This window comes from Coregonus lavaretus (genome assembly GCF_964263955.1).
Source record: "Coregonus lavaretus genome assembly, chromosome: 8".
In the NCBI taxonomy this organism is placed as follows: Eukaryota; Metazoa; Chordata; class Actinopteri; order Salmoniformes; family Salmonidae; genus Coregonus; species Coregonus lavaretus.
In genome coordinates this window covers 28,261,346-28,276,859 of record NC_139995.1, presented here as the reverse complement: position 1 = coordinate 28,276,859, position 15,514 = coordinate 28,261,346, and the positions used below count along the sequence as shown (strand labels likewise).

At 42.9% G+C, this 15,514-nt stretch overlaps 1 protein-coding gene across 1 annotated transcript; it reads left to right on the top strand.

Annotated features, from left to right (window-relative positions):
- The first annotated feature begins 8,670 nt into the window (after positions 1-8,670).
- On the top strand, positions 8,671-12,485 carry LOC311133665 (uncharacterized protein). The gene is made up of 3 exons (XM_084167198.1): positions 8,671-8,785; positions 9,582-10,733; positions 11,931-12,485. The coding sequence occupies exons 2-3, from the start codon at positions 9,646-9,648 to the stop codon at positions 12,097-12,099; spliced, it is 1,257 nt and encodes a 418-aa protein (XP_084023324.1). The 5' UTR covers positions 8,671-8,785; positions 9,582-9,645; the 3' UTR covers positions 12,100-12,485.
- Positions 12,486-15,514: the final 3,029 nt, after the last annotated feature.

The following is a 15,514-nucleotide window of genomic DNA, read 5'->3' as shown; positions in this document are numbered from 1 at the left end:
GATGTTGAGACCTGATGGATATCGTTGAAAATGGCGTGGTTATTGACAATGTTAGCTTGGAGCTGCTTGAGTGTTATAGCATTGTTGGCCAAAACCATGTTTACTATCTCCCTCTCTTGCTGTTCTGTGAACATAGGAGGCCTTCCCCCTTGTCGTCCCTGACCCTCAATCCTATGTAGAAAAAAAAACAGTATACAATAGTACAGTAATTTCACAGGAAAAGGTAACAGAAGTGCTGATAGTGCATAGAATATAGTACTGTAAGCAGTTACTGAAACCGTGCAGATGTTTTTGATATGATGATATTTTTACAATACCTATTTTCCAGTCGAAATGTTCTCATCACACTTGCCACTGTATATCGGCTTAGATTTGGCTGTACTCGCAGTCCAGCCTCCCTCAGCGTCAGGCCGTGGTTGACAATGTGGTCAACCAGTGTTGCGCGGATCTCATTTGTCAGATTCGGTCCTCTTTGAGCACCTTCTTGTCTTCCTCTTCCTCTTCCTCTTCCTCCCCTTCCTCCTCCTCCTCCTCCTCCTCCTCCTCCTCCTCGTTCTCCTCCTCGTCCTCCTCGTTCTCCTCGTCCTCCTCGTCCTCCTCGTTCTCCTCGTCCTCCTCCTCGTTCTCCTCGTTCTCCTCGTCGTCCTCCTCCTCCTCCTCCTCCTCCTCCTCCTCCTCGTCTTACTCTTTCTCTGACTCTTTCCATTGTGCTTGAAGACCGATGAACTCACCTGCTGCTTTTTATAGTGCTTATACACCTGATTGGTGTGTCTACAATTAAGCAAACGAGTGTTTGCACACCTGATGACTGTGTTGAACCAATTGGTTGGACGGTGTGGTAATTTGACAGTCAGTGCTTTGGTATTGCAAGGACGTGACTTCATGATAGATTTTTGTGTGTAATGTATGTTAAGTGTGTTTAGTGTTTTGCAAATCACTGTGTGTAGAGTTTTGCAACAAGTGTAAGGTTGACAATGTGCTTATAGTTGTGCAAATATGGGCTGATGTTTTGCTTCTTGAGTGTAAGGTTTTGCTAATAGTGTACTACTTTTAATTTTAGTGTGTAAGCAATCCAAAAAAACTGTAACCTGCTCAGATAAAAATTAGGAAAGGACCAGCACTCACTTGATATGATTTGAAGTTAAAGCTTTGTTTATTTTCTTAAATTCATAGTAGCAGAATGTCTTAATACACTACACAGATATGTTTCAGCTTGCGCCTTCCTCAGTGCGTGTCCAATTCTTACACTTGCTTCCTGTCCCCAACATGACCAGATGTTTGTTGGTTAGCAAGGGCTATTGGCTATTAGTTTGGTTGAAAGGCAGGCAGCAAGATTCCTATGAGCAGCCAGAATAGATCCCCCTTCCTATAGAAAGGTGATCTTCTCCTTGTGCATTTCATTTCTTTTGTACACTGCTCCACTGAGTGACCATCTTCACAAATTAAACTAGATACATGGGGTGTATTTTCAGTTAGCGTTAGGAGAGTTTGACTTATGTGGTCTAAGAGAGGCCTAAGTCTACTGGTGGAATCAAGGGCTCTGGCTGATACATGGTTGAGCCCAAACATTTCTGGGGGTCTGATTGAGACATGGGCCAGAGGCCTAAGAGAGTCAGGGGGTCTGGAGGAGGATTAATATTGTTCTTGGTCCTCCTGTGTGTATATCCAATCCTTAGGCTGCACATTCTGAGTGTGTGACACAGATTGTTTTTTTTTCTTCTCAGTGTTAGCCATTGAGCAATGAGTTTTTTTGTTGTGAGTCCATCCTAGTGGGAGCTTTCATGTCGCCCCTCATGTCGCTCCTCTCCTCACTGCTTTTAAACATTGGGGGCATTGGGGGCACTACTATTCCTAGATACTGTATTTGATGTCCAGTTCAAGCTGCCTACTTTTCCTTCTGTTTGTTTTCTCTCTTATTCCTTCAACACAAGTTTATCTTCAAGAGCAGGAGCATGTACAGCAAGAGTTGCCATCCCTGCCTTAGTCATTGTGAGTGCAGAGACTTTTGATGATGCAGGATAAAGGCTTCCCCTCCTTGATCCTTTGATTGCAGAATTTGACACCCTGCCATCACAACCAATGTCACTGCTGCACAGAAAGTCATCATCCTCACTGCGCTGTGCAGTTTTCTTGAATCACGACTGGCAAAATGACTCTTACAAAGTACACCAACATTCAGTGACAATAATTTGGCCCAGGTGGTGACCGTCTTTCCCGGTCAGGGTTCTGCTCCCAGTCTGCTTTCTGATCAGTACAGCATTTTCTCTCTCATCACCTTTGTGTGTATGTGGATGTGACATGATTTGTGTTATGTCCCAATTATCTACCTCAGGGGTTCAGTTTGAGACCCAAATTTGGAATGAACTGTCCTCCAACTACCCAAATTAAGAAGAAATAGTATTATATGTGATTATAAATGTATTAACTTGAGATCCACCTCTTACATACCCAGGGCCCACTTAGTTTAAGAAACACTGCTCTACCTCCTTAAGTGTGCACCAATGGCACCCCTCATTAAAGCATTGGATTGAGTCATGTTTTATTTTTCCATTCTGGTTAGGATTTAAAACGCAGCAAATGCATATGATTTCAGATTTTTCTGATCAAAGCACTGACATTTTTTAAAGCAAAAGCTAAATACCAATGAACTACCAATATACAATGCAAAACTTTTGGGAAGGATACAATACCCTTAAGAACCCTGATAATAGTATTGAACTAATTACAAACTCTTTGTTTTACAGGTTGCAGAGAGGGTTGCAGAGGAGGTTGTGGAGGAGTGAGCTCTTGACTCCCCTGTACCATAGACGGTGTTCAGACAAGACAATTGTGTAATCCTGTATGTGTTATGTGTGTGTGTGCCAATCAGATTGCAGATTTCTGAATTGTTAACTAAAAATATGAATGTGTTAACTGTTAACATTTCATTTTTTTTGTAAGACTGTATTAATTTTTTTCAAACAATACAAAACATGAACATACAAACGACAGCATACAAACGCACACAAACATCAACGACATCACACCTGGCCAGACCCACCTGTTCACACCTCCATCCATCTCCACGGCTGGCATCACTCTCCGCCACATGGTCTCAAGCGGCACCATTTTGTGTCCCTCTGTCGCCCACGCACTTTCAACATTTAGATAAAGTATTTGACCTTTTCATTGTGTTAGTGATGGAGGATTGGTTGATTTCCAGTTAAGTGTGCATTTTTTCAAGATGATTGATGAGAAAAGTATCGTCCAACCCGTCGGGTATCTCACTGCTCACTCATATGCCATGTCTTGAAATATGCAGACAGACGGATTAAAAGTACATTTATAGTACATTGTGATAGTTATGACATTCACAGAAGGCATGGATTATTGAATTATTGTTAGTTTTACACTTAAGACATGACTCTGCCGTTGTGCTGTACAATTTGTGATTTTTCTCTTGTATAATAAATTCTATACATTAGTTAATACTGGATTAAGTGTAAATTTTTGTTAAGTGTAATTTTGTTAGTGATGTTCCAACATTCCTTCCATCTTGTGCCAACATCAGTTATTTTTAAGTCTTGGAAGACTTAAAACTTTCCTTTTTATTCTATGAGTTTAATTTGCACATGCAAAGTCAGCTATGACCGAGTATACTTATTTTTTTTAATGTCTTCCGAGAATAAATATAAGAACTAACGTTTAATATTTAATTGTGCCAGCTTGTGTGTGTGTGTGTGTGTGTGTGTGTGTGTGTGTGTGTGTGTGTGTGTGTGTGTGTGTGTGTGTGTGTGCCAATCAGATTGCAGATTTCTACGAACCCGTTTTGTAAAACAAATGGATAACTTACATTATATTTGTGTTAATTGCTCATATTTAATTGTGTAATCCTGGGCGTGTGTGTTCCCAATTTTGTAACCTTCAGAGAACGTTCCCAGAACTTTACCCGCTACCTTCAGAGAACATTCAAAGAACGTTAAGAAAACCATCCTTTGGAACCTTTAGGGAACATTGGTAACCGTCAGAGAACATTTAGAGAACATTCCCAGAACGTTCCCCACTACCTTCATACAACCAAAAGAGAACGTTCAAAGAACATTAAGAAAACGATCTGTTTGAACCTTTAGGTAACATTGGTGCAACGTTCAGGGAACGGTCTCACAACTTTCAGGGTACGTTCCCAGAACCAAAATGTGTTAAAGGATAAACCAACTCAGAAGTTCAAAGACATTAAAAGTTCCTCCATAGAAGCCGCTCCTCCGTAGGTATACCCTTACGAAAAAAGGTTGCAGTTAGAGTGCAGTATAACTGCAGTACACTGCTGTTATTCTGCAATTACTGCATCCAAAATACCACAGTCGATTGCACTTTTACTGCAGTTTCAAAACGGCAATATTTTTTTGTAAGGGTAATTCTGTGGGCCTAATTCAGATAATGCATGTCATAACAAGATTCCCAGGGCTTTTAGGCAAGCTTCCTCCATCCTCTCTCGCTATCTACACCCTCAAAATGTCAGATGCATCTCGCACCCTACACTGTGACTGGCAGCAGTGTGTATGTTTGTCTTTCATTATGATTAAACCATGCTGTTACGGCAAAATACAATTAGCTCTTAACGACTTTCCTATAGGCTACAGATTAAATACAAACCCGCTCCACAGCAAGCTGCTCTATCCGCTCTGATGGGAGAAGTAATTTAATGTCGATCCAAATGTTTAAATAAAAAAGTATATTTCCATAGGTTATAAAAGGAACAGAAAGGAACAATATAAACCAATATTTTTGGGGGTTCGAACCAGTTCAGAACTTTATTTTGCTGGTCGGAGTAGGAAAAAAATATTGTTCTGTTCAGAACGAAACGATTGGAAAATAATTTTGGTTCCAACCCCTGATGTTAAGGCATTTTCATCCTGACGGGATGTAGCTGCAGGAGTCAGAGCCAGGTTCACCACATTCCAGCTATGAGATACACAACACGTCCACTCATACCATTCTAAATACCACATAAAAACGTTGGGAACCACTGTGTTAGTAAGTCATTGGTAACTTATAGCAAAGGGAATGTTCACTGTTTGTGACTTGCTGGTTCCTACTGCCAGAGGCGTTACTATGGGTGGGTAGTAATAAGATAGTCAGTCATACAATAGTGTCCCATTCTTAATTTTGATCTCTGAGGAAATCAAAGTACGTCCTCAACCACATCAGATAGGTACTGTATATCAGTGAAAAAAACAGAAATTTCAGACCGTTTTTTCTTCACATACTTTTCTCTTCCAGCAATAGAATCATATTGTTATAGTTACATACAGTGCCTTCGGAAAGTATTCAGACCCCTTTACTTTTTCCACATTTTGTTATGTTACAGCCTTATTCTAAAATTGATAAAATTGTTTTTCTTTCCTCATCAATCTACACACAATACCCCATTATGAAAAAGCAAAAACAGGTTTTTAGAAATGTTTGCTAATTTATAAATAAATAGAAATTGCTTCGAGTCTTCTTGGGTATGACGCTACAAGCTTGGCACATCTGTATTTGAGGAGTTTCTCCCATTCTTCTCTGCAGATCCTCTCAAGCTCTGTCAGGTTGGATGGGGAACGTTGCTGTACAGCTATTTTCAGGTCTTTCCAGAGATGTTTGATCGGGTTCAAGTCCGGGCTCTGGCTGGGCCACTCAAGGACATCCAGAGACTTGTCCCAAAGCCACTCCTGCGTTGTCTTGGCTGTGGGCTTAGGGTCGTTGTCCTATTGGAAGGTGAACATTTGTCCCAGTCTGAGGTCCGGAGTGCTCTGGAGCAGGTTTTCATCAAGGATCTCACTGTACTGCTCCGTTCATCTTTCCCTCGATCCTGACTAGTCTCCCTGTTCCTGCCGCTGAAAAACATCACCACAGCATGATGCTGCCACCACTATGCTTCACCGTAGGGATGGTGCCAGGTTTCCTCCAGACGTGGCGCTTGGCATTCAGGCCAAAGAGTTCAATCTTGGTTTAATCAAACCAGAGAATCTTATTTCTCATGGTCTGAGAGTCTTTAGGTACCTTTTGGCAAACTCCAAGTGGGCTGTCATGTGCCTTTCACTGAGGAGTGGATTTCGTCTGGCCACTCTACCATGAAGGCCTGATTGGTGGAGTGCTGCAGAGATGGTTGTCCTTCTGGAAGGTTCTCCCATCTCCACAGAGGAACTCTAGAGCTCTGTCAGAGTGACCATCAGGTTCTTGGTCACCTCCCTGACCAAGGCCCTTCTCCCCCGATTGCTCAGTTTGGCCAGCTCTTTGTGGTTCCAAACTTCAATCAAGTTGTAGAAACATCTCAAGGATGATCAATAGAAACAGGATGCACCTGAGCTCAATTTTGAGTCTCAGCTGGTAGAGCACAGCGCTTGTAACGCCAAGGTAGTGGGTTCGATCCCCGGGACCACCCATACACAAAAATGTATGCACGCATGACTGTAAGTTGCTTTGGATAAAAGCGTCTGCTAAATGGCATATTATTATTTATTATTATAGCAAAGGTTCTGAATACTTATGTAAATAAGGTATTTCTGTTTTTTATTTGTAATATATTAGCAAACATTTCTAAAAACCTGTTTTCACTTTGTCATTATGGGGTATTGTGTGTAGATTGCTGAGGAGTTTTATTTCTTTAATCGACTTTAGAATAAGGCTGTAACGTAACAAAATGTGGAAAAAGTCAAGGGGTCTGAATACTTTCCGACATAAATAACTAGGTAGTCATATGAACAGTGCCAATTGTGCTTTGGATAATACGATACTAGAGAATGTCTTTGTCCCTCTATGTCTTAACACAACGTGTAAAAATCTTCTGTTTTTATACACTATGATAAGATATCATAATTACTTGAAATGAGTGAAATTGTGTGTTTGTATTGGGCATGAAGTATAACATTGTTTTCCTCAGGGAAGTCAGTGCAGGTAAATCAGTTTCCGTTGTAGGCTGCTGCATGCCTTACTTTTAAACCATGTACTTGAATGTAATACAATACATTGTCATCATGTTGAACATGTAGTTATTCAATGTTTTCTTGTCTTGGACGTGTTTTTACCTAATGCGCAAACGTAAAAAAAAAAAAAGAGGAACATATATTTTTAAATAATATATTGGTTTGTTTTATAGCTTTTTATGATTTTAAATCGTTTGTAATTGTATCAAGGGAAAGGTTCAGTTGTTACACAAGGTGATAGTAGGTAGTAGTGCCTTACATTATTTCATTTTTATATGCAAGCATTATTTCTCCTTCCTGAATACAATATTTTAAACATCAAACATTATTTTTCATATGTAAACTAAATTATATGAGTTTGACTGTCCTTTATGTTTGATACAGAAGTTGTTCATAAGGACTTGTCTGGAATCAGATTACACCACCCAAATCCACACCAACACAATGAAGGGATTAAAAACCCAGCTGACTCTGGATCATTGTGGCCAATATCCTGAATCCCCAGCAGAGGTCCCCGTTGTATCGCTACCACACTCCCAAACACGATAATGGAGGTAGGCTCTCTAGTCTTGGAATGTGGTCTCAAAGCATTTCGTAATATTCTGTACATAAATCAGTGACAATCCATTTAATATGATATTTATGTTTCCTATGGTATGTATTCATTTGTTGATGTCCATCATCCACTTCGTATGATATGTTATGATTTACAATTCGTATCATATTTTATGAATTGCAATTCGTACAATATGTTAGTGATTTGAAAACATACAATATGTCACGAATTTTCTAAATGTATGATATGTTATGAATTCCAATTTGTTGTGGCTAACGTTAGCTAGGTGGCTAACGCTAACGTTAGCTAGCTCTAGGAATTAGGGTAAGGTTAGGGTTAGAGGACGGGTTAGATAAAATGGTTAAGGTTAGGGTTAGCTAACAGCTAATTAAGTTGCAAAGTAGCGAAAAAGTAGTAAGTAGTTGCAAAGTTGCTAATTAGCTAAAATTGTCCGTGATGAAATTCGAACATGCAACCTTTGGCTTGCTTGTCAATCGCTTTATTACGCCCCAACCCAACCCGAGGGTTGCTAGATGTTTGCGTCATACGCCCACCCACCCCGACCAACCACTCTCCTTTCGTTTTTGCCTTAAGTAACCTTCTATCTTATGTAACCATACCAAACCTAACATATCATAATAATTTGAGTATCCCGGATTTACATTAACTATGTTACGTCTAGTCTATGAGACCAGTCTGAGTCTAGTGTTTATACATGTGCTCTCCAAAGGGCTGACAGACACCCCAACATTTTGTTAACCATGAAAAAGGCTATCATTCTTAATCCTAATTAAGCAATGCATAGGCTTTAATTAAACAAAATGTCCATTGTACCACCTGCTGCAGTTCAATGCTCTGCCATCTTGTTCAGTTCATGACTGACATGGTTTCTAAATGAGCTACGTTGTATGTGTGATATCATTTTGAGAACACTGGATACATAACTGTGGTGGCTTTAATTGTAATTTTCCCGGTGGCATAGGGACAGTAGGCCTAGATCAATGACGTTTCCAAAATATTGGGGGAAAAACAGCGTCCATCAAGCGGAAACCAATTAAATCCCTTGTTTTAGGGCGAGCCTCCGTAACTTTAGCCAACCAGACCGCCGGAATTGGATCCTTGCCTCTGAGCGTACAGAAATGCAGTCATGTGATGGGCGCATAAAAAATGCCAACATGGAACCTTGGCAGTGACGGGATCTCTCTCTGCAACAATAACACGACGGAGAAAAACTTCGAGGACGGTGCATTTCGAAAGCGCTTAATATATTTCATGATTATAGACGGTAAGTTCGCCATTACTAGTGGTAGTTGCTCTTTTCTTTTGCGCTGGATGCTTAGATTTGTATTTATAGAACGCTTCGAGTTTGAGACTCGTGAATTCCTGTCTGGCTGTTGTAGTCAGGTGGCTTGCCATGCGCCTCGCCTGCCCATGCGCTGAGTTTAAAAGCAGTTGAAGTTTTAAATAATAGTGTTTGCTGACTTCGAAGAACGTATCGATTGTATAACATTATTCACTTTCGTGTAATTACGCACTTGTTACAGTTCTGCACCATGTTGTTTTGCGCCCGAGACACATACGGGCGTCATGTGGGCAGTGTTTACGCTGGACGCGTCATTATGCACAATGTATCCATTTAATTATCCCGCTTGTTGCTGCATTGTTATGATGGTCGAATTAATTATATTAAATAACACTGATAGGTTTATTTTTCATTTGATGACAGATATATTTGCTCTGTTTCAGTACATGCGTTTAGGCCTTGATCCCATTCGGATGAGATGTTTGGCCTAATAATTTGTTGATTGTCAGCTTTCAGTTAGCCTATTATTACCTAGCTCTGTTACAGTGCACAGTTTCGCAAAGTTGCACCCTGCTGTTTTCACACACCACCTTGGCTATGACACATCCTCTCACCTTGCACTCGCATTTCCATTGGACCATTCCACATTTCCATTGTTCCTACAAATACGGCTAGGTGCAACCTTCCTAAACTGCGTTTCAGTATTAAATATTACGTTCTTATTCATGTTTAACTATTCACATTTTTAACTGTGGTATCCCTCACATTTTCTGTGCAGGTGTAGTGAGAAGTGTGGTACCTGCTCATCTCCTGTTTATTTGGACTGTATATGGACTGTTTCAATGGTGTCGTTAAGCAGCAGAGCGCTGGTCCCTGATAATGACCTCTTTAGGGACAGTGCTAGCCTGGTCTCCTTGGAGCTTGAGGAGGGAGAGGGCAGTGAGGGGAGGAGCGAGGGGGGTAGCTTTGCCTCCGGTTACAGCCCAGATGCCGGGGACATGGGTGCTCGGCTCAGCTTCAGCCCTGGAGAGGAGGAGGAGGAGGATGATGAAGGGGGCCTGCTCCGACTTTATTTGACCCCCACAGAGCGGGATAGAGAGGAGCGAGAAGAAGACATGCTGCAGGACCCCAGGCTGCCTAACTTCAGCCCCCGCCTGCCTTCGCCCTTCTCTCCCACCCTTGAGGACATTGAGGAATTCCTCAGGGAGAAGATGGAGCTGGTGAGAGAGGGGGTTCTCTTCTCTAGTGAACCCATTGAGGAGCCCGCTCCCTCCCCTTCCAGCTCCATGGAACATCCTCTCTCCTCCCCAGGGGGACAAAGTGACCCAGGGACCAGCGCTGCCCTGTCACCCCCCACCCCACAAACCCCCAACATCCCTCACAGCCCAGCAGCCCCATGCCCCTCCCCGTCCCCCTCCACCCCCTCAGTGCTCCTGGGAGCACCCTTGTTACTCCAGGTCCAGTCGCTGCCGCTGGCACAGCCTCTCCCCCAGACAGGCTCTCCTCCTGGGGCGTCCAGCGGGCTGAGATTGGCCCACCTGGTCTTGGGGCTCCACGGAGGGCAGAACTTTACCCTGCTTGCCTCACAGGTGCCCTCCGCCCCAGCCACCCTTCTCAACGTAGCCAGCATGGACGCCGGAGCTCCAGACCAGAAGTACGTGAAGATTGCCCCTCTACCGATCACTGTGAGGATTGCTGGGGGGCTTGTTGGGGCAACGGTGGTTGGGGGTCACAGTGGAGGGGCTGTGGTGAAAGCTGTGGCCCCCCATAGGGTGAACAGACACCCTCCTATAGAGACGCTGAGGGTGCACAAGTGTTCTCATCCAGGCTGTGAGAAGATGTACACCAAGAGCAGCCATCTGAAGGCCCACTTCCGCAGACACACAGGAGAGAAGCCCTACACCTGCAGCTGGCCTGACTGTGGCTGGAGGTGGGTTATATCATAACAATGCTAGTCAACATGCAGAAAACACAGGAAGCTTAGGTTTGTTTAGTTCATTATCATATAGCCTAGTCATTAACGTGATAGGATAATACAACTGAGAGAAGAAAGAAAAGCCTGTAATGACTGGTTCAAAATGAAGTGGGTATAATGATGACAGTAGAAAATATGCTCTATACCCCTTGTTAGGATATTGACACAGTATTCCACTGTAAATTTAACATAAAGAAGAAAAAAAAATCTGTCTGCGGAGGTAGGGAATAGAGCTGGTATAAGACAGTAACAATATAGAGGCTCCGCAAATATGAGATATTACAACACTCACAGTTTCTAATATCCCAATAAGCAACTGCAGTGAGCTCCCTAAGGAAAGGATTGGGGTTCGGGTTATTGAGGTAGTTAGAGGATATGTTGTTTGTACACTGTACAAAACATTAGGAACACCTGGTCTTACCATTACATAGACTGACCAGGTTAATCCAGGTGAAAGCTATGATCCCTTATTGATGTAAATTGTTATATCCACTTCAATCAGTGTAGATGAAGGGGAGGAGACGGGTTAAAGAAGGATTTTTAAGCCTTGAGACATGGATTGTGTATGTGTGCCATTGAGGGTGAATGGGCAATACAAAAGATTTATGTGGCTTTTGAACGGGGTATTTTAGTAGGTGCCAGGTGCACCAGTTTGAGTGTGTCAAGAACTGCAACAATGCTGGATTTTTCATGCTCAACAGTTTCCTGTGTGTATCAAGAATGGTCCACCACCCAAAGGACATCCAGCCAACTTGACACAACTGTGGGAAGGATTGGAGTCAACATGGGCCAGCAACCCTGTGGAATGCTTTCGACACCTTGTGGAGTCCATGCCCCGATGAATTGAGGCTGTTCTCAGGACATAAGGGCTGCAACTCAATATTAGGAAGGTGTTCCTAATGTTTTGTACACTGTGTATATTGTAAATACTGTTTGACCCACCATTTAGTGTTCCTATTTACCTCCAGAGTTGAGTCTGAGCACTAGTCTGCGGGCTATCAAACAGTGGGAATAACCGGCCTCCTGACACACTTGGCTGTTTAACTTAGAAACAATTAGAATTAAAAGAAATGATCAAAACACCAATGTGTTTTATCTCAGGACTTTTCTCAGGGTGTTTGGGTGTTGACCTGTGCTCCTCTATCTCTGTAGGTTCTCTCGTTCTGATGAGCTGTCTCGTCACCGGCGCTCCCACTCTGGGGTCAAGCCCTACGAGTGCTCTCTGTGTGAGAAGAAGTTTGCCCGCAGCGACCACCTCTCCAAACACACCAAGGTGCACCGCAGCCCCCGGCCTGGCAAAAACATCAGAACTACCGTCTGACCCAGCCAGCCCAGTCGGGATCCTGATTCCACTCTCACTCACCCTTAAACCTGTTGCAGCCCTTGACCAGGATGGCAGAATTATAAGAACCTGCATCCAGAATTCAGAGCAGCCTGGTCCCCTACCTTTACCCTGGCTGTGCCTGCCCAGCCCAACCTAGCTCAGTCCAATCTCAACCTGACCTCGGGCTGACAGACTCATCAGACTCATCCACCCAGCCCTGCCCCAGGGAGGCCACGCCAGGGAGTCTTGAGTCCTCATCAGGACTCTGGTGCTACAGAAGCAGACCTGGGCCAGAACGTAGAGTAGGGCATGGTTTCCCAAACTTGGTCCTGGGGCCCCCCATTGGTGCACGTTTTGGTTTTTGCCCTAGCACTACACAGCTGATTCAAATAATCAAAGCTTGATGATGAGTTGGTTATTTGAATCAGCTGTGTAGTGCTAGGGTAAAAACCAAAACGTGCACCCAGAGGGGGCCCCAGGACCGAGTTTGGGAAACCCTGGAGTAGGGCTCTGAATCTGATTCAGCCGGAGCAGATGAGGGCTTGTCCTGGTGCTACACAGTGAACTAACAGGTAACGGCCATCTCAGGGATGCGATTGTTCAGCTTAAAGAAGAAGTTCACTTTATTTGAACCAAATCTGTATTTTGAATGTAAATGGCATGTTGTAAAAGTGCCCAGACACATGAAATTGTGTCATTCCAAACTTTATCCGCAACGTTATATTCAATTTTGTGCGACTCAAGCGGTTTCCCTGATCCAGCTGTGCTGCTTCTCCGTGTAGCACGCACATGCGTACATGGAAAAGTATTGTGGGTTACACAGAGAATTATCGCACGAGTCGCACAAAATGGAATATAACGTTGTGGATAAAGTTCGCAATTACACAATTTCATGTCTAAAACATCTAAAAGACCTGCATCACTATACTGAGAGCGTTGCAGTTTCTAAAATGACGGATTTGGGTGTTTTTGGAGCTTTTGTTCATGTTTAATTTGCAACCCTGCAACTGCTGAACGAGCATGAGGAAGTATATCGCTGGTGGTGTAAGTTTCTCAAAAACAACTGAGATTGCACAAAACTGTCTGGGCACTTCTATAACATGCTATTTACATACAGATTTGGTTCAAATAAAGTGAACTTCTCCTTTAAAGCGGATTTCAGGCCTTTAGGCTAAATTGCATCTTGCTCCCCCCCCCCCGCCATACACATACATATACACACACCTCGTTACCCTGAGCAGATGACAAATATGTGACAGGCAGTTGCTCACTGTATAACAGTGTTTTAAATGTAATTTGAGTTTAAAACCCTACACGGTCACTCACACATTCTATTCTACATATTCTATTGTTCTGTGAATCTGCTTCATGAGTTACTCCCTTTTCAAGACGGTTTTAGAGGTCAATGCACCGTAAATAACCCAGCTCATTCTAGCCTATAATCTGTGCTATTAGCCCAGTTGGAAGTACTGTGTTGATATGTGAGTTTAGAGATTCTCTCAGAGAACAGGTGATGAGTCTAAATCTCTTACATATCCCCTCCTGCTCCCCACAGTACTAAACCTCTGTCCCAATCACATCCCTACCTGACCCTACAAGGGCCAATCCAGTGCTTTTACCACTGCTTCCCTGACCTCGTGCCTCCTCCCACTCCACAAAAGACCTCGGGGCTGCAGACTAGTCTGTTGGTTTTCACCATGGTGCTGCTCTGTTCCATTATGTAATAACTGGTTAGTTAAGAGTCCACTCACACCCACCTGGTTTCCCAGGTTTGCATCAGATGCTGATTGAAGGGTAAGAGTGACTGAGTGAAAACCAGCAGACACCGCAGCCGTCCTGGTCCATGCTCTTAAACGACTGGTATGAGTAAAAAAGAAGAAGCCAAACCAAAAGTCCTATTTGACTTTTCAGTCACCTTTTTGTGCGAACTGCTCACACATTGTATGATGTAGAACCTATCAGCTATTTTACTTTCTTTCTATGTCTTTGAAATCAGTGTTGAAATGACAAAAGTGACTTGGCTAAAGCTAGTTGTGTATACTGTGTTTTATACATTGGCTTTACAATGCAAAGTAACCGATTTTGTAAGGAACTGCTTAGTAATTTACAGTAGTATAGGTTAGTAGGTTAGGCCAGCAAGCAAAGCTAATCATTTACAGTATAGTAGCCAACTGTACCTGAAAAGAGCAGCTGATCTTTATCCGTCAAATATCACATTTACAGAACATGTAGAAGCTCCTATCCAGAGACAACCCCCAGTCAGTATATTAAGCTATCCAGTGGTGTCTGTGCTTGATTCTCTCATGTAGCGTAGCTTGGTGAACCTGTAGAATGTTATTGAGGGGTTATCAGGTCAGCCAGACAGGAATTAATTATGAGACCCACTAACATTGAGTTAACATCAAGATGAGCCCTCTGTTCTCAAGTGCACTTACTGTATGTTAGCAGGTATTTCAGCAGGAGGGGGTTTAGCATGGATAAATGCTATACCAAGGACTGGAGGGCTCTGTTATGGTATGTAAGCTGTATCTATGGGTTTGGGTTTAAGATGGTAAAAGGTAATTTTTCAACAGGCTACTGCACTTAGTAAATCATATAGAGAACTATGGACTTTTCAGGGTAGCAGAGTCTTGGCCAACATCCCTTGAGAGAACTGTACTCACATTTGCCACCCATCACAGTGGTTCAGAACTTTTGGTTAAAACGCGTTGCCCTTGGATGGGTAAACTCAGAATTGAGCACTCCAACATACCACCGCCCTTCATCAACAGCATCGCTGGCAATTATCATCACCATCACATGGCCTCTTAAACAGTTTGTTGTTCTTTGAGCATGACTAGTTCGAATAGATCACGACCACACAATCCCACTCAGAAGTCTGACCCAGCTGTGTGTCCATGGCTGGTCTAGTCCCTCTGATTCAGTCCTGTTGTGTGTTCCCCTTCCTGCCTTACCTTTAACTATGGGTTTCTCTCTCCCAATAACTATATCATCCGAAGTATACACACACACTCAACTGTACTGTATGTCTGCTGAAATACAGGTTCTATTTTTTCAAATACCAGAAAAGCTATTTTCCTATGTATGAGAATAAAGGATAAGAAAATTGAAGCATCCTCGTCGTTATTTGAGTCATCATGGCTTATGTTTTGTGGATTTCAAGACACAAAATGATCCATGCGTTCATGGGAAAGATCCAAAGATTGTAAAATTGTTTCTTTTTCTTTTTGCCAAACAACGGTGAGGATTGTGGTAGTGGGTAAGTGGTGGCACCGCAACCACAGCGGTAGGCCGTTCCTACAAGTCTCTGCCTGGGAAGAGAATGCCGTAGGCTCCATTACTGCGAATGATGGCATATTTCTAACATTGATTTCGCTGTTACAGGGTGAAGGAATGCTAGAGAGAGGAATTC

Excerpts from the sequence above, each read along its gene's own strand:
- LOC311133665 (XM_084167198.1), top strand. The coding sequence starts at position 9,646 with ATGGTGTCGTTAAGCAGCAGAGCGCTGGTCCCTGATAATGACCTCTTT. Across the intron at positions 10,734-11,930 it reads TGGCCTGACTGTGGCTGGAG|GTTCTCTCGTTCTGATGAGC; the intron begins GTGGGTTATATC and ends CTATCTCTGTAG.